This window comes from Carcharhinus amblyrhynchos, chromosome 9 (genome assembly GCF_965287045.1).
Source record: "Carcharhinus amblyrhynchos chromosome 9, sCarAmb.v2.hapA, whole genome shotgun sequence".
In the NCBI taxonomy this organism is placed as follows: domain Eukaryota; kingdom Metazoa; phylum Chordata; class Chondrichthyes; order Carcharhiniformes; family Carcharhinidae; genus Carcharhinus; species Carcharhinus amblyrhynchos.
Window position 1 is genome coordinate 88,606,306 of NC_137332.1, and position 19,996 is coordinate 88,626,301.

General features: G+C 42.2%; 1 protein-coding gene across 1 annotated transcript in view; it reads left to right on the top strand.

Annotated features, from left to right (window-relative positions):
• The window catches only part of LOC145348606 (complement C4-like), a 275,511-nt gene that overhangs the window by 41,098 nt on the left and 214,417 nt on the right, over positions 1-19,996 (top strand). Inside the window, exons 4-6 of the mRNA XM_080196782.1 lie at positions 12,997-13,067; positions 13,696-13,781; positions 19,416-19,498. Coding sequence (XP_080052908.1) covers positions 12,997-13,067; positions 13,696-13,781; positions 19,416-19,498 — 240 coding nt within the window. The remainder of the gene's footprint in view (positions 1-12,996; positions 13,068-13,695; positions 13,782-19,415; positions 19,499-19,996) is intronic.

Below are 19,996 nucleotides of genomic sequence, written 5' to 3' on the forward strand. Positions count from 1 at the left end.
AGACTCCTGTGCTAAGAACTCAGGAGCGAGACAGATGCAGATAGAGAGGGCAGGAGCATCTATGCTTACACAAATGCCTCAGCTTTCACTGGGGGAATTGGTATTAACAGCTAGCTGTGAGCCTATACACGAGTGTTTGTGTGTGTCTAGGCATGAGTGTATCATTCTGCTTCTACATGTCACAGTAGATTGTGTTTGCGGGTGCCTGTCTGTGTCTTCAAGTGTAATGATGTGGAGATGCCAGCTTTGGACTGGAGTAAACACAGTAAGAAGTGTCAGAACACTAGGTTAAAGTCCAACAGGTTTATTTGGTAGCAAACGCCACTAGCTTTTAGAGAGTTGCCCCTTCATCAGGTGAGGTCTGATGAAGAGGCAGTGCCCCAAAAGCTAGTGGCTTGTGCTACCCAATAAACCTGTTGGACTTTAACCTGGTGTTCTGAGACTTCTTATTGTCTTCAAGTGTGACCCAATGCGCATTTGTGTTTGTGCATTAGAGCACATTTCTTTGCATCACTGTGAGCCTATATACCTCTCCTCCCTGTGTATATGTGACTGAGGGTTTGTGTTCGTGGATGGCTGTGTAAGTGGATGATTACGACCTTTTGTGTGTGTCTTAACTTCCAACTATGTCGCTGTCACTTCCCTATCTATGTCCCAAACCCCTGGAGTTCCCTTCCTAACAACAATATATTGTGGGTGTGACCACAGTATGGACTGCAGCTGTTCAAGAAAGTGCTGCACTGACAACTTGCCAATGACATTTCGGAAAATGCTGGTTCAGACAGCAACTCTGTCAAATAGTAAATTAAATGGTTCAGCCGTGGGACCCCCTCTTGGCTCAGAATTTGCTAAAACTTTATTCCTATGTGTGTGTTGATGGTGCAAACTTTCAACCTCCTAAACCTTACACATTTCAACATGTAGACAACACTTCAGAATCGGTGGATCTGCAGCCATCTGTGAATCTTTCCTTATAGAACCTGGTGTTCTGAGACTTCTTATTGTCTTCAAGTGTGACCCAATGCGCATTTGTGTTTGTGCATTAGAGCACATTTCTTTGCATCACTGTGAGCCTATATACCTCTTCTCCCTGTGTATATGTGATTGAGGGTTTGTGTTCGTGGATGGCCTCTCCATGCTCAAATTGACTTTTGAGATGGAGTAGTTTGGAGGAATTCCAATTGCTAGATGGAGAAATCACTGCTAAACATAAGCCTGCCTTCATTGCGCTGTATAAAAGTTGGGGTCCGCAGAACTCCATTTTTAAATTCATTCGTGGGACAGGGGCATTGCTGGCTGGCCAACATTTATTGCCCATCCCTAGTTGCCCTTTGAAGGGCAGTTGAGAGCCAACCACATTGATGTGAGTCTGGAGTCACAGTTAGGCTAGATCAGGTAAGGAAGGCAGATTTCCTTCCCTAAAGGATATTAATGAAAGATGAGTTTTTCCAACAATTGACAATGTTTTCATGGTCATCCGAAGACTCTTAGTTTCAGAATTTTTTTTATTATTGAATTCAAATTCCACCACCTGCCGTGATGGGATACAAACTAGATCCCCAAAGCATTAGTTGAATCTCTGGATTAATAGTCTAGCAATAATACCACTAGGCCATCGCCTCCCCTCCTCGGGACTATATGATTGACCTAATCAGCTGTCTTGCAAAAATTGTCATAGTTATTTAATCAATTTTCAAGCATGACACAGAGTTGGAGAGCATCAAGCCTTAACTGTGAGAAACTTAACGTTTAAGAGATCCGTGGATAGGTTTATGGATGAAAAGGGATTGGTTTAGGTTAGAGGGTCATTGTTTTTTTTAACTGGTCGGCGCAACATCGTGGGCCGAAGGGCCTGTTCTGCGCTGTAATGTTCTAATGTTCTAAAAAATGTTCTAATGTGTGATACAAATGTGCCAAAGGCCACCATTTTCCAAATCGAGAATCATCTGGTCAATTTCAAATTAGCCTGGAAAGGCAAATTAACTGGAGGGTATGTAATCTGTCTCAAGCCCCTATTGTACAATGGCTGCACAAAAAAGAAATTATCTCTCTTTGCCTTTCCTGTAACTGCAACATTATATTCTGCATTCTCTCCTTTCCTTCTCCCCAGTGTACTATATGATTGGTATGTTTTGTCTGTATAGCAGGCAAAAAACAATACTTTTCATTGTATCCCAATACATGTGACAATAATAAATCAAACCAAATTAAATCCTGTAGGGATTTCAGTGATAATGTCAAGCCATGGTCATAAGTCATAAAGATTGGCTTATTGAATTGTGTTCTTTGGCTTATAAAGAATTGTTAGAATGTAAATCATATTCAACCAGCCTGTGGTTTAATAAGCAATTTTTTAAAAAAAACTAGTCATCATTTGGTGATTGGATTAACTTGCTGAACAATCCTGCATGTGTTAATAAAGGCACTAAGAGGCAATTTAAAATGGTTAGTCAAATGCTGAACACAGAGATTTTATGCTAATAAAAATAAAATATTGCAGTTACTGGAAATCTGAAATAAAAACGTAAAAAGCTAAAAAAACTCAGTAGGTCTGGGATTATGTGTCAAGAGAAAAACAGAGTTGACATTTTGAATACGTATGATTTGTCCAGAGTAGAGGTGAGGTAGAAATGTTGATGGATTTTATATTGCTGAAGAGAGGGGCTGGAATAGGGATATGTAGGAACTCAGGAGAGATTCACAGCAATGTCTTCAACACAAGATAAAGGGAACATAAAGATGGTGTTAAAAGGTATTCAGAATGGCATAAAGGTTAGAACATAGAACATAGAACACTACAGCACAAACAGGCCCTTCGGCCCACAAGTTGCGCCGATCACATCAATACTTACCAATCCATAGACCTATCTATAACCCCCAATCCCATTAAATCCCATATACTCATCCCGAAGTCTTTTACAAGACCCCAGCGAGTTCGCCTCCACCACCACTGATGGCAGCCGATTCCATTCACTCACCACCCTCTGAGTGAAAAACTTACCCCTAACATCACTTCTGTACTTGCTTCCCTGCACCTTAAATCTGTGTCCTCTCGTAGCGACTATTTCAACCCGGGGAAATAGCCTCTGAGAATCCACCCTATCTATTCCTCTCAACATTTTATAAACCTCTATCAGGTCACCTCTCAACCTTCGTCTCTCCAGGGAGAAGAGTCCCAGCTCCCTCAACCTATCTTCATAAGGCATGCCTCCCAATCCAGGCAACATCCTTGTAAATCTCCTCTGTACCCTTTCAATAGCTTCTACGTCCTTCCTATAGTGAGGCGACCAGAACTGCGCACAGTACTCCAAGTGGGGCCTGACAAGGTTGCAGCATTACCTCCTGACTCCTAAACTCAATCCCTCGATTAATGAAGGCCAGTACACCATACGCCTTCTTGACCACATCCTCCACCTGCGAGGCCGATTTAAGAGTCCTGTGGACCCGGACCCCAAGATCTTTCTGCTCTTCAAGACTGCTAAGACTCCTGCCCTTGATAGTGTACTCGTCCATCCCATTGGTCCTGCCAAAATGGACCACTACAAATTTATCCGCGTTGAAGTCCATCTGCCACTTCTCCGCCCAGTCTTGCATCCTATTTATGTCCTGCTGCAACTTCTGACATCCTTCCAGACCATCCACAACACCACCGACCTTCGTGTCATCGGCGAACTTACTAACCCATCCCTCCACTTCCTCATCTAGGTCATTTATGAAAATGACAAACAGCAAGGGTCCTAGAACAGATCCCTGGGGCACTCCACTGGTGACTGACCTCCATGCAGAAAAAGACCCATCCACAACCACTCTCTGCCTTCTGCAGGCAAGCCAGTTCTGGATCCACAAGGCCAAAGCCCTTTGGATCCCATGCCCTCTCACCTTCTCAAGAAGTTTTGCATGGGGGACCTTATCAAATGCCTTGCTGAAGTCCATGTACACCATGTCCACTGCTCTTCCTTCGTCTATGTGTTCAGTCACATTTTCGAAGAACTCAACTAGGCTCGTAAAGCACGACCTGCCCTTGACAAAACCATGCTGACTGTTTCTGATCATGCTAAACCTCTCCAAATGCTCATAAATCTTGTCCCTCAGAAGCCTGTCCATCAGCTTACCAACCACTGAGGTCAGACTCACCGGTCGGTAATTTCCCGGGCTATCTCTGTTCCCTTTCTTGAAAATAGGAACTACATCCGCAATCCTCCAATCCTCCGGAACCTCTCCCGTCTCCATCGACGCTGCAAAGATCATCGCCAGGGGCTCTGCAATCACCTCCCTCACCTCCCACAGTATCCTGGGGTATATCCCATCTGGTCCCGGCGACTTATCTATCTTGATAGAATTCAAAAGTTCTAACACATCCTCTTCCTTAATATCCACATACTCAATCTTTTCCATCTGCTGCAAACCTGTAGCAAAATCTCCCAGATCAGTTTCCACTGTGAATACTGAGGCAAAATACTCATTAAGCACCTCTGCCATTTCTTCTGGTTCCACACAGACCTTTCCCCCTTCACCTTTTATAGGTCCTATTCCTTCTCTTCTCATCCTTTTACTTTTCACATATTTTTAGAAGGCCTTGGAATTCTCCTTAATCTTTCCCACCAAGGCCTTCTCATGACCCCTTCTGGCTGTCCTAATTTCCCTTTTAAGCTCCTTTCTACAATCCTTATACTCCTCTAGATCCTTAACATCTCCTAGCTCCCTGAACCTTTTGTACACCTTCCTGACAACGTTCACCACAGCCTTCGTGCACCACAGTTCCCGCGACCTACCAAAACCTCCTTGTCTCATCGGAACGTTGTCGTGCAGAGCTCCAGACAAACATTCCTTGAATATCCGCCACCTTCCTTCTGTACTTTTCCCCAAGAATGCCTCCTTCCAGTTTATTTGTCCAATTAACTGCCTGACATCTTCGTATTTCCCCTTACTCCAGACAAACACCTTCCTAGCCTGCCTGATCCTATCTCGTTCCAATGCAATTGTGAAGGAGATAGAATTATGATCACCATTCCCAAGATGGTCTCCTACCGAGAGATCCGTCACCTGTCCTGGTTCATTCGCCAGTACCAGGTCAAGTACAGCCTCTCCTCTCGTAGGCTTATCCATGTACTGTGTCAGGAAACCTTCCTGAACACACCTAACAAACTCCTCCCCATCCAAACCCCTTACCCTAGGGATATTCCAATCGATGTTTGGGAAATTAAAGTCTCCCATCACGACAACTCTGTTATTACTACATCTCTCTAGAATCTGTTTCCCTATCTGCACCTCAACTTCCCTGTCACTATTGGGCGGCCTATAGAATACACCCAGCAAAGTTATCGACCCTTTGCTGTTCCTAACTTCCACCCACAGAGACTGTGTAGATAGTCCCTCCACGGCACCCTCCTTCTCTGCAGCCATGACACTGTCCCTCATCAACAGTGCCACTCCACCACCTCTTTTGCCTCCCTCCCTGTCCTTCCTGAAGCATCTGAATCCTGGCACCTGAAGTACCCAGTCCTGTCCCTGAGACATCCAAGTCTCTGTAATGGCCACCACATCACATTCCCAAGCAGCAATCCACGCCCTAAGCTCATCTACCTTAATTACTACACTCCTGGCGTTAAAATAGATACACTTCAGCCCCTCAGTCTGGACGTTTCCCTTCTCCACCACCTGTCTTACCTCCCTCTCATACTGCCTGCAGTCCTTCTCTACCTGGGAGCTAACCTCCTCGGTCCCAGTCTCCCCATCACTATTCCCTCCCCCCATCCTTTCTAGTTTAAAGTCCCCCCAGTAGCCCTAGCCAGTCTTCCCACCAAGATATTAGTCCCCCTGGGATTCAAGTGCCACCCGTCTTTATTGTACAGGTCACACCTGCCCCTAAAGAGGTCCCAATGATCCAGGAAGCGGAATCCCTGCCCCCTGCTCCAGTCCCTCAGCCACGCATTCAGCCTCCACCTCATTCCATTCCTGCCCTCATTCTCCCGTGGCACAGGCAGCAATCCTGAGATTACTACCTTCGCTTTCCTCTTCCTCAGCTGTCTACCCAGTTCCCTATGGTCCCTTTTCATGACTGCCTCCCTCTTCCTGCCTACGTCAGCAGTACCTATATGCACTACAACCTCCGGTTCCTCACCTTCCCCTTTCAGGATGCCTGGGACACGCCCAGAGACACCCCGAATCCCAGCTCCAGGGAGACAAACCACCATCCGCGACTCACGTCTACGTCCACAAAAGCGCCTGTCCGCCCCCCTCACTGTGGAGTCCCCTATTAACACTACCTTTCTGCTCTCTTTTTTAATTTTTTGACATACTGGCTCAGCTCCAGAGACCTGGCCACTGCTGCCTCCCTCAGATGAGCTGTTCCCCCCCAGTAGTACTCAGGCAGGAGTACTTATTTCGAAGGGGGACATCCACCGGCGTGCTCTCCATCACCCGAGGTTTCCCCTTCCTAATAGTTACCCACGTGCCTTCTTCCCATTGCCCTGGTGTGACTACTTGCTGATAGCTCCTATCAATAACCTCCTCACTCTCTCGAATGAGCCGAAAGTCCTCGAGCTGCATTTGCAGCTCCTTAACCTGGTTTCGTAGGGACTGCAGCTCCACACACCGAGCACAGGTGTGGATGTCTGGTAGACCAGGAGCCTCCAAGACCTCCCACATGTTGCACTGGCAACAACATACTGGCCTCACACCCATACTTGCCCCTTTTTAGTAACCCAGAGGAAAAAGTAAAAAAAAACTTATAACTTACCTTGCCTCACCCTTATCTCTTTGGCCCTGTGAGCCAAAGCCCTTACAGCACACTCAAAAACAAAAACAAACTTACCTACTCTCGGTCAGAGCCCCTCTCTCTCTCTTTTAGGTTAGAGGAGGGGGGAGGGCTGGGATACTCTACCTATGTAGAGTATCGGGATTCCTCACCGCTCTAATTTATAGTAAGGTAAAAATAAACTCTACCCGAGTGCCTTAGCAACTGCTTCTGGTATTAAATTTAAAGAAAAAAAAACTAGTAAAAAGTTAGCTTTAAAAAAAATCGCTGTACTCACCCGCAAGCTCTCCACTCACAAATCGCTGCCTCTCTTCAGTGCTCCCATGGAACAATGAGGTTAGGTAAAAATTGTGCTCATAGTAGAACAAGAAGCGATGCCACCTGAAAGCAAAATAGAAGAACCAGTTATAGAGATTAAAGCTTATTTATTAATGCCACAAGTAGGCTTACACTGCAATGAAATCACTGTGGAAATCCCCTAGTCGCCACTCTCCAGCACCTGTTCGGGCACATTGAAGGAGAATTTTTAGTAAGACCAATGAATGTAATCAATACATTTTTTTGGACTGTGAGACCACCAAGAGGAAACCCATGCAGACATGGAGAGAATGTGCAGACACTGCTTAGACAGTGATCCAAGCCAGGAATCAAACCCAGTCTCTGGCACTGTGAGGCAGCAGTACTAACCACTGTACCACTGTGCCATGGTCATGTGTAAGAGGAACTTGGGAAAAAGGTGAACAAAAATGATCAAGATATGGGCAGAGCTCATTGTTTGAAGTTGTTGAATTCAATATTATGTTTAGAATACTGTAAACTGCCAAACTGAAAGATGAGGTTCTATCCCTCGAGTTATCATTAAGCTTCACATTTTCAGCTATGAAGAGAGGGTGGTTAGGCTGGGGCGGTTTTGCACAGAGCAGAGAAGGCTGGGGGGACCTGATTGAGGTGTTCAAAATTATGAGTGGCATAGATTTAGATGGGAAGTAACTTTCTCCTTAGTAGAGGGGCCAATAGCCGGGGGTTTAGATTTATAATAAGAGGCAGGCAACTTAAAGGGAACTGGAGGAAAATCATTTTCACCTGGGGGTGGTGGGAATCTGGAACTCAATGTCAGAAAGTATGGTGGAGGCAGCAGCCCTCTCAACATTTAAGAAACTTTTGGATAAGTACTTGAAACACCATAATGCACAAGGCTAAGGGCCAAATGATGAAAACTGGGATTAGGATAGATAGCTGCTTGATGGCAGGCACCAACATGAAAGGCCTGAAAGCGTCTTTCTGTGCCGTAGTCATTCTAACATTGCAGCAGGCCAAGGATGAAAGTGTGGTCATGAGTTCAACACGGTGAATTCAAATAGCAAGTGATAAGGAGATGGAGTGAAGCTTATTGACTGAGTAAAGGTGTTTTACAAAGCATCTAACTGGTTAGTTTCTTTTATGGTTGCTAGAATTGACATAACCCTCACACAAAAGTTATTGTCAATCAAAGGAATATGTTGAAATGTGTGTATTTATCAATTATGTGGGAGTCTGAGGAGCCAAAAGTTCCATGCTACTTTTTTCATGGCAATACCTCTGCCAATGAGAGCTCCCACTTTTCTCTGTACTATAAAATGTTATGATCGGCTCTAATTTGGTATTCCCTCTATTTGTCCTGATAACTGCAAGCCAAAAATCTGACAACAACTGATTTCAGCAGTATTCCTATTATGCTCGTTTGTGTCTGTTTCTACTAGGAAAACCAACTTTCCAATGCAATGTCCCCCAAGTAACACCGAAAATCCAACTTCTCTTTAAAATAAATATCCTCCTTTGCAATCAATCATATTCATATATGTCTGCAAATCAACCACACCTTCGAATACATGCACATTAACTCTAAGCCAAATGATGATCCAGATGTCTCGCAGAGATTGCTATGGCAGGGTTGTGTGGTGTCATGATCACTCTTCTCCTGAAGGCTGGGTAGCTTGCTGCGTAGAATCGTCTGTTTGAGGTTGCATGGCTGTTTGAAGTGGTATAGTGGAGCTGAGGAGATGGCTTTGGCAAGGTGTTCGTCTTCATTGGTGACACGTTGAAGGCTCCGGAGAAGATGTCATAGCTTCTCCGCTCTGGGGAAGTACTGGACGATGAAGGTGACCCCTGCAACCTCTGCAAGACGTGCTGGATCATTGACACAGATGCCATCATCTCGCGAGAACACCATCCACAGGTACACGATACGTATTCTTGTGGCTCGGCCAACATTGTCTACCTGATACACTTCAGGAAAGTATGTCCCGAGGCATGGTACATTGGTGAGATCATGCAGAACGCTACGACAACGGATGAATATACACTGCTCAACCATCACCAGGCAGGAGTGCTCCCTTCCTGTTGGGGAACACTTCAGCAGTCAAGGGCATTCAGCCTTTTATCTTTGGGTAAGCGTCCTCCAAGGCGGCCTTCATGACACGCGTTATGAATTCATATGGACAATTCAATATTATATTCCATGTTTTTGTATATCATTCCACTCTCCACATTATTAAGGATTCCAATCATTTTCTGGTGACTGGTGTTAAGGTACTTGATCCATAATACCTGGGACATGTTATTTCCTCTTTGGTACATGTAGCTATTCATTGACTATCCACCAGTCCTTTAGTAATACACATTAATTCTTTGTTAAGAATTGACAACTATGTCAGTAATCTCTTTGCTATTTCTTCCCTGGTGATTCTTAGAATAACTAGATGCAGAAAACAATTGACTGTGGACTTGATCCATCTGAGATTATTTTGTTGCTTAAAGACTTTCCTTTTTTTTTACATGTACTTATTCTAACGCTCACATTGTCATTTGTTATAATGACTAACTTATTTCTGCCTGGTAAACAAATAAGTCGATTAACTGCTTAATGCTTCTACCATTATTCTGTGGTATTATCCTGATTATTGCTTGATGTTCTTTCCTTCAATCATGACCTTTTGATTAGTTATGTCTTTAAAATAGTTTGTTACTTTCTTTGATATTTTCTGATGATGTAATTTCTTATATCCTATTTTCTTTCCTAATTTCTTGCTGACTTTCCAGCGAATCACCTCCTATTTTCTCTTTGCTGCCTTATTTTGTCTATTTCTTAAAGTATACCTCTTCCTTAACCTTCTATTGCTCGCTTTAGTTATATTTATCTGTGGATGCTCAGCTGTTCTTTGAGCAAATATACACTTCCTGCAGCATGCTGAATAAACTTTAAGTGCTTCCCACTCTTGACTTATTTCGCTGCTTGGTACTTTAGTGGTCCAGTTAATATTCTTTTGTTCTGTTTTCTGCCCCTTAAAAATCCACTGTCATTCTTTTTGCTTTTTTTTGTCAGAATAATTGTTGTTTTAAATCATCTGAAAGTGCACCTTAGTATGGTCGCTAGAGCTTCACTGTTTACAAACATTTACACCATTTATTCATTCTGGTTTATTCCCAACTTTATATCTAATATAGAATCATCACTTGTTGAACTTTGTACATATTTAGTTTAGATGGCAATCCTATGCACAAAGTCGGATCTACCGTATCCCATTTAACGATCTTTTTACTCTAATTTCTTCAAGCTAGTTTATTTTCCCAATAATTATTTTACAGGATTTCAGTCAGTTCCCCAAGTTTGCATATTTCTTTCAAAATATTTATTCCATTCTCAATTAGTATATTGTCTACGTATGTAATGAATTCTTTATTATCTTTAATCACATGTCTATGTATTGTAGCTAGTCTTGCTGCAACGTTTTATTTTATGCTGATGTTCTGCTACTTCTAATACAGCTACGCCAGCACCCTTTTGACTCGCTGTATCTTCACACATGTTACATTGTTCATTTTTCACTTCATTGCTTAGTCTAATTCAGGGTGATGGGGTTTCAGAGCCTTTTCTGACAGGCACTAGGCGTTAAATGGCGTACATCCTGGATGGACGGCAATCTTTCACAGGTCACAATCTCAGGGGCAATTTAGTGAGGCCCACCAACCTAATATTCACACCTTTGGACTGTGGGATGAAGCAGGATGACACAGGGAGAACATGCAAACTCCACGCTGACAGACGCTGAGGCAGCAGCGCTAACCACTGCACCACTGTTATGCATTTCATTCATGTTCTTTTTGTATCCAGTTTTCAGAAACCCCTACTGTGCCTAATTCCTCCCAATTCATCACTCCCAAATCTTCTGTTTTGTGCCATGCATGGGATGCATTGATGTACGCATACTTTAAGTCATATTTAATAGGATTTCCTCATACTTCACGTACAAGAGTCTTTTAGACTTCCATCTTCAATGTTATTTATTTCCTTGACATTAGTGTCATCATTTGCTTGCTTCTTTCCAATTTTTCTCTTGCCCTATTCTGCTTACATTTAAGTTGTTTATTTTCCATGTAGTTACCTTCCCTTGAATCGGTTAAAGACTTTGCCAGCTCCCTATGTACCCTTTCTGCCAATTTCTACTCAGTGGCGCAGAGCAAGATTTGGGGACCTGGGGTTAAATCCCACCATAGCTATTAGTAAAGTTTAAATACAATAAATAATCTGGAATTAAAATCTAATGATAACCATCAGAATATTGTGGTTAACGCATCTAACTTATTTTATGTTAATTCTTACCTAAGGTCAACTCTCAAATGTCTTTCGATGTGCAAAGGTGTGCGGGTTAGGTTGATTGGCCATGCTACAAATTACCCTTAGTATCCTGAGATGCATAGGTTAGAGGGATTAGTGTGTAAATATGTAGGGACATGGGAATAGGGCCTGAGTGGGAATGTGGTCAGTGCAGACTTGATGGGCCGAATGGTCTCTTTCTGTACTGTAGGGATTCTAAGTCTAAGATTCTAAGTCTTCTGAAATGGATAATTAAAATGAATAATGATTTTTAAGAACATGATGTTCTCAATCCATCAGTGTAACTCCTTCACTTGCCACATGTAAAGGAATCCATTTTTCACATGAACCTTCAACATGCTAATTGCCATGAACAACCTACTTTTGTGCCAAGTTTCACAAGAAATTCTTACACTCGAGGTCCTTGAGCTAGATGTTAATGTCTATTCAATTTGTTCCTACTGATATTTTTGTTTATTTTCCAACATGAATTTGACAATTGGATTTCCCTCCTTGCTTCCCAAATTTCTCCTGCCACCATGATACTTCTTCTTTAGGCATCAGCCAAGCTTCTTGTCCTTGCCTGCAGAGACAGTACCTGTCTTCTAATTATAGAATCCCCTATTTTTACCACATTCTTACCATGGATATCCTCTGTCTGCCATTTGAGGCTGTTCTTGCAACATTCCTCTTTTTCTTCACTGGGGCTTAAGCGTTAATGGATGCATGAGCTTGTGTATGTCTAAGTTTTTCAGCTTGAGTGCAATCTCTGTGTTCACAAGAAGGCAATTTTCTTTCACTCTGTATATGTACATGCAGGTGCATCATGTATCAATCAGTTTATTAGTCTGCTTCTTGAGTGCATGCCTTTAGATGTACATTTAGGATTTAACATATAGGTTTCTTAAGGGCAGGGCAAATGCTGAGAGAATGTTTTCCCTTATGGGGGAGTCTGAGGCAAGATCCATAGTCTTAGGAAAAGAAGGGCACTGAATTACAACTGAGATGAAGAAGAATTTGTTCTCTCAGAGAATTGTTAGTCTTTGGAAGTCCTCCCTATACAGATCTATGGGGATAAATTCCTTGTGCATCCTTAAGACTGAGATAGATAGATTTTTGTTCAGTAAGGGAACCATGGGTTATGGGGAAAGGACAGAAAAGTGGATTCGAGGAATATCAGATCAGCTATGATCCTGTTAATTGGCAGAGAAAGCTTGAGAGGCCAAATGGCCTACTCTTCTTCCTATTTCTTATGGTCCTATAGAGGTAAACGTGTGTGTGTGTGTGTGTGTGCGTGCGCATGTGCATGCATGGCTGAGGAGGTGACACGCAGACAAAGGAAGAAAGCAAATAGGGAGAGAAACACAAAGCACAAATATGACAAAATCAAGAGGAAATCCATTCATTCATGGAGCAACCCATTGGCCATATTATATACAATATAGGAGAATGGATGCACGACAGTGATTGGAATGTGTTATAGTAAATATGATGAAATGGCTCTAGTTTAGTTGGTCTAGGAACTATTCTTTAAAAAAGTAAATTCAAATTGCCACGGGGGAATAAATGTTCTGTTCAAAAGTTTTCATCTTCTGTTATTTTGTAGTAATGATCAGGATATTTACTTTGGATCACTACATGAGGCCATCAAATAATCAGCTCAGAGTCTCCATATACGTAAGTAACCTATAATTATTCAAGGCGATTCCAATGCTGGCAAGCACAATACTGCCTATTAATCTGTTAATCTGAAACACAAAACCTTGAACCAAACTGCAGCTGTTCGTCTTATTGATTGTCTCCTCTATTTGACTCCATATGAAAAGGAGCCACCAGGATATATCAGGAGAATCAAATTGGGTTTTACATGGCAGAGAGGGGGTGGTGATGTGTGGGGGATGTGGCTCTGCTGTTATTATTTACATTTCTGCATGGGCGGTAATGTGATTGAATGCCATTGGTACATCCAATGTCTGATCAATATTAATTCTCAACCATATTTAGTGTCAAGACCACGACTTTTGCGGAAGATGTGCTAGTGGTCTGCCACAATTTCAGACTTGCAATTCCCTGAGGATGCAATTCAAATGAGGGTACAAACTGTTCAATCTGTTGATCAGTTTATCCCGGCTTCAATAAGCATTTTGTGCAATAGAATGTGCTGGTGCCATGAGGGAACTTGTTACCTTACCACTATCAAAATAAAATCATTAAAAAAAATCAACTTATTGCTTCAAATTGTCACATTGCCAAATTTTGTCCTAGGCACTTGTTTTAACAATCCCACTGCTTTGTACTTTACCAGAATTCCAGAAACATGCAAATCACTGGAGCTGTTTGGATGTCAGAGAAAATCAAGTTGCTTCGAATAAAAATCCCTGATAATGAAGAGTAAGTCATTGGCATATTTTACTTATGAAACACCATCACCATCAGGATTATAGAAACTAGAAGCAGGAGTAGGCCATTCAGCCCTTTGTACCTGCTTCGCCATTCATCTTGATCATGGCTGATCAGCAAATTCAATATTCTGATCCCACCTTCCCCCCATATTCCTTGATTCCTTTAGCTCCTGGAGCTAAATCTAATTTCTTCTTGAAATCAGACAATGTTTTAGCCTCAGCTACTTTCTGTGGGAGTGAATTCCACACAATCATCACCCTCTGGGTGAAGAAATTTCTCCTCATCTCAGTTCTAAAAGGTCCTCAAACTATGACCCCTAGTTCTGTGCTCCCCTATGGTAACGACAATATTTTTCCAAGTCAGGAATGTGAATGGCTTGGAGGGAACTTGCAGGTGGTGGTGTTCTCATTTATCTGTTGCCCTCGTCCTTTTAGATGGAGGTGGTCGTGGGCTTGGAAGGTGCTATCTAAGTATCTTTGTTGAATTGCTGCAATCCATGTTGCAGATAGTACACATTGTTGCTACTGAGCGTCGGTGGTGGAGGGATTGAATGTTTGTAGATGTGATGACAATCAAGCGGGCTGCTTTGTCCTGGATGGTGTCAGCTTCTTCAGGGAGTTGCTGGAGCTGCACCAATCCAGGCAAGTGGGGAATATTCCATCACATCCCTGATTTGTACCTTGAAGATGGTGGATTGGCTTTGGGAAGTCAGGAGATGAGTTACTCGCCGCAGTATTCCTAACCTCTGACCTGATCTTGAAGCCATTGTGTTTGTATGGTGAGTCCAGTTGAGTTTCTGGTCAATGGAACCCCAAGAATGTTGACAGTGGAGGATTCAGTGATGGTTGTACCATTGAATGTCAAGGGGTGGTGGTTAGAGTAATGGTCATTGCCTGGCATTTGTGTGGCGTGAATGTTACTTGTCAGTCCAAGCCTGGATATTGTCCAGATCTTGTTACAGTTGAACATGGGCTGCTTCAGTATTTGAAGAGTTGTGAATGGTACTGAACATTATGCAACCATCAGCAAACATCCCCACTTCTGACCTTATGATGGAGCGAAGGTCATCGATGAAACAGCAGAAGATTATTGGGCCGAGAACACTATCCTGAGAGACTCCTGCAGAGATGTCCTGGAGCTGAGATGACTGACCCTCCACAATCACAACCATCTTTTTATGTACCAGGTATGACTCCAACCAGGGAAGAGTTTGCCCTCTGATACCTATTGATTCCAGTTTTGCTAGGGCTCCCTGATGCCACACTGGGTCGAATGCGGCTTTGATGTCACTCTCACCTCACCTCTGGAATTCAGCTCTTTTGTCCATATTTGAACCAAGGCTGTAATGAAGTCAGGAGCTGAGTGATCCTGGTGAAACCCAAACTGGGCAAAACTGAGCAGGTTATTGCTGAGCAGGTGTTGCTTGATAGCACTGTTAATGACCCCTTCCATCACTTTACTGATGATTGAGAGAAGACTGGGTGGTATTTGGTTGGGTTGGATTTGTTCTGCTTTTGGTGTACAGGACATACCTGGGCAATTTTCCACATTGTTGGGTAGATGCCAGTGTTGTAACTGTGCTGAAAGAGCTTGGCTCGGGGAATGGCAAGTTCTGGAGCACAAGTCTTCAGTACTATTGCCTGAATATTATTAGGGCCCATTACCTTTGCAGTATCTACCACCTCCAACCATTTCTTGATATCACGTGGTGTGAATCAAATTGGCTGGAGACTGGCATCTGAGATGCTAGGGACCACTGGAGGAGGCCGAGATGGATCATCCACTTGGCACTACTGGCTGAAGATTGCTGCAAACATTTCAGCTTTATCTTTTGCACTGAAGTGCTGGGTTCTTCCATCATTTATGATGGGGATATTTGTCCTCCTCCATTTATTCAAACATATGCAGGAAGAGCTGGCCCAAGCAAATAGCTGATCCAAGCTCTAATTTTTACAGTGAAATTGTATGTTTTTATATCATTCTTCAATCTAAAATTGCAAACATATTTTTACCAAAAAGACATACATCTTGTACTAGGCATGTATTTACCCCTTCACTCACTGCTGAGGCTCCCAGCTATGACTGCCCATGCTCCACCCCTCCCCCCATCCCAGCTCCTCTTCGCCCCACCATCTCTATCACTAAGCCAATTGTCTTTGCTCTCTGACTCCAGGACTTCATTATCGGTAAGATAGGTCAGTATTTGAGAGGTGCTAAGCACAGCTGGAAATTCTGTTTAGGTTAAGTTGTGCAAAAGTCAACTGAAGTTGGGATGTGCTCAACACTGACCTTTGCAGTGTTATCGGACAACAAATTTTATGAAATTGGGCACACAAAATGGAAGCAAACTAAAGCTATCCTCAGAGCCCTCCACTAAAATCACAAAGTAACAGACACCGATCAGTAGGCAAGAGCATGCTTTTAGAATGCAAATGAGAGCTGGCACATAAGGGAAGCTGGACAGGATGGCACCTACAGGAACTAAATTAAAGAACACATCCCCACCCCATCAAAATCAGCACTTCTAAACCAGTCAACAACCCATGGAGACACATAGTTAAGGAAACGTCCCTGGCCCCTCAAAACTCTTTGAGATCAATAACACACCTATGGTTCAAACCCCAGAGATTCCAGACCATTGATAACCAACAAGACAAAAACAATTAACACACACTTAAAACAATTGCTCCAACACTCGAAAACATCGAAACAGGATGGCTGAAGTCAAATACTGTAAATAAAGGATTAGCATTTGAAATGCGAAGTTCAGTATAACTGTAGCCCGTTGTGGGGGAGTCTTTAGAGCGCTTTCGGGACAGTCCGATTGCATGTCCTGACTGCGCTTCTCCGTCGACGTAAAAGAAAATAAAGCTGTGCCGTTACTGAACTTCACCCTGAGTCCGTAGTGGTCGTTTTGCCCACTCGTGCTAACAGCAGCAAGTAGATATGCTTACTCTCTGCAGCCAAAGGACCCACAACCTTTTTCTGTTATTATTGTTCATTTTTAAACCTCACTACATAATTATATTAAAATCTCAAACGTTATAATTTATTTTCCCTTGTCAAGATGATGCAAAATTTGGAAACATTGTGAACAGCAGGAAAGATAGTGTAAAATTTCCAAAGGACACATAATATTTTTTGGATTGGGAGATATATTTTATTCCTGAGAAGGGTGAAGTGATGCATTTTAAAATGGAAAAAAGAAAAAGGCAACGTTAAATAAACCATACAAACTTAAAGTGAGTGCAGGAGCCGAGGGAGCTGTGTGTATAGAGGCACTAAACGCTGAAAGGTGGAAGGATTGAGTGAGAGAGCAGTTAACAAGTCACAGAGTATCCCTGGTTTGTGGGGCATTGTGTAAGAAAGATGTAATAAAATTTTATAGAACTTCACTTTCCCCTCAGATATACTACTGTGTTCAGTTCTAGGCACCACACTCCGGAAAAAATGTAAAATAAACCAGAGAGAGTGCAAAATAGATTAAATAAAAGATTCTATGATGTGTTCAGAAGATAGATTGGAGAAGCTGCCATTGCTTTCCTTTGAGGAAAGAAGGCTGAGAGACAATATGGCAAAAGTATTCAAAATCATGTGGGACCTGGACAGTGTTAAATGGGAAAAAAACTGTTCCATCTCGTGAAAAGATCGAGAATGAGAGGGCACAGATGCAAAGCAATCAGAAAAAGAATCTTATCGCAGGACTTCATCATTAGAGACTGAACTTACAAAAGCAAACGTTTACTTCAAATGTCAATAGAAACATTGGTTTAAGCTCAGCTGCAGTATTGTGTCCTTTCCTGTATTCTGCATTTTAGCAAAAACATTAGAGAAAGCGCAGATATAATCAACTAAAAGGCTTCTTTGTATACAGTGGAGATTTAGGACATTTTGCATTTGTGATACAATTGACTGAGGATTTGATGGACAAATACAAATCTCAAGCTATCAATGTACTTTTCTTGGTGAAGCTTCTAGAACAAGTATACAATTCATAAAAACATCAATAGAGGCATGATCAAAATTAAAAGATAATCACAACTTTATGGCTGTGGTCTGGAATCCATTGCATGAGAGGATGGTGGGTGCAGCAGGTGAACTGCTGTTTCTGACAGACGATGCAGACATCACCCAAATCACTTCTTATGCAAGGAATATGCATTACATTTCTGTTCAGTTCTTCGTATTCACGGAATGATGCACTTGCATTGGATATGGCACTAGATTGCACCCTGGAATGAATGGGTTATATTGTGATGAGAGGCTGACTACATTGGGACTGCATTCTCTGGAATTTAGCAGGACCAGATGTGCTCCCATTGAAAAGGCACGGTGAGGGTGGGGATTGACAAAGGAGACACTGTTAGTTTAAGGCTTATTTTCTTAGTGTCACAAGTAAACTTACATTAATAGCATAATGAAGTTACTGTGAAAATCCCCAAATCGCCACATTCTGGTTCCTGTTTGGGTACACTAAGGTAAAATTTAGCAGGGTCAATCAATTAACCTAATCAGCATGTCTTTCAAACTGTGGGGGGAAACTGGAGCACCCAGAGGAAATCACGGGGAGAACATGTAGACTCCACACAGACAGTGACTCAAGTCAGGAATTGAACCTGGGTCTCTAATGCTGTAAGGCAGCAATGATAACCATTGTACCTCTGAAAAAGGTGTTCCATTGGGCTGAGGAATTTGGAGATCAGAGACATTGCTTCAGGATAAAGGAATGAGATAGGTTGTTATGGTAATGCTGCTCATTGGAACATAGATAGAGGAATAGACTATCAGTCCATTGAGCCTGCTCCGTCATTTAATATGATCATGATGGATTTGACACTTCAATGCTTTTCACATCTACCATACTCATAACCCTCTACATTATTATCAGTCAGAAATCAATCAACCCCTACTTTAAACATACTCAGTGACTGACCTTCCGCAACACTCTGGGGCGGAGAATGCCTAAGGTTCACAACTCTCTGTATAAATAAATTTCTCATCTTCTGGTTTCTAAGTGGCATCTTCTTATTTTGAAATTGTGCCCCTGATTCTAGATTTGCCAACCAAGGAAAATGTCTTGCATCTGCCTTGCCTCTGGTAGGTTTCAATAAAATCACCTCTCATTCTTAAAGATTCCAGAGAGTATCGGGCCACTTTGCCCAATCTTTCTTCATTAGACATCTCTGCTATCCCCGGAACAAATTTGTTAAGCCTTCCTTACAGTCCCTTTATGACAATAAGATCCTTTCTGATGTAAAGAGACCAAAACTTCCCCCGAAGGGTGTGGGTGATCCATCTTGAATTCACCAAAGTCTGAGGTGGATTGGCCTTTCAACTCTCAGTGAACTAATGATATGGGGAATGGACAGAAACGTGGAGCTGAGATTGCAAATTGATATTGAACACTGGAACATGTTTGAGAGACCATGTGAACTATCTGTTCTCATTTTTATTATCATCTTCTGACGTTGTAGCCTACAAGGCAATATCATGTTAGTCTTCCTTGGATCACATTTTAGAAAGCAAACCTTTAAACTTTCTTTTCTATATGGTAAAGGGTCATACTAATACTCCATTTGCCAGCATAATTTCTGCTTTTTTGTTGTTGTGATTATTTAAAAGATCCGGAATTTGGAGAATAGAGGCAGCATTTCTGGATTCAACCATGTCCAAAGTTTCAGCGCAGTTTGAAGTGAAAGAATTCGGTAAGTAGTTCTCAGTGAGCAAAAGACACAGGGTCAGTACTGATGCTTTGTGCATAGTTGTTCACTCATATTAATTCCAGTAACATGTTTTACTGAAAATAATCCCGGGAACTGATAGAACTCCAAATGTTAATATCCCTCCAAGAATTAAAATAAAAAACAGTTAAACAGGAAAATCAGAATAATGGTCTGAACTGGTCTTGTATACCTTAAAATTGAACACCAGTAAAATGCAAAATATGAATACTGGTCTGAACTGATCTTGTATGGAACACACGTAAAACAGGGAAATAAGAATACTGTGGTCTTCTCATTTTGTATATATTAAAATGAAACAACAGTAAAATGGGGAAATTGGAAATCTGGTCCAACTGGTTGGTTATTCTTTAAAGTGGAACACCAGTAAAACAGGAAAATATGAATGCTGGTGTGAATTGGTCTTGTAAACTTTAAAATGGAGCAGCAGTAAGTGGGATTACTGGTCCAATCTGGTTGTGT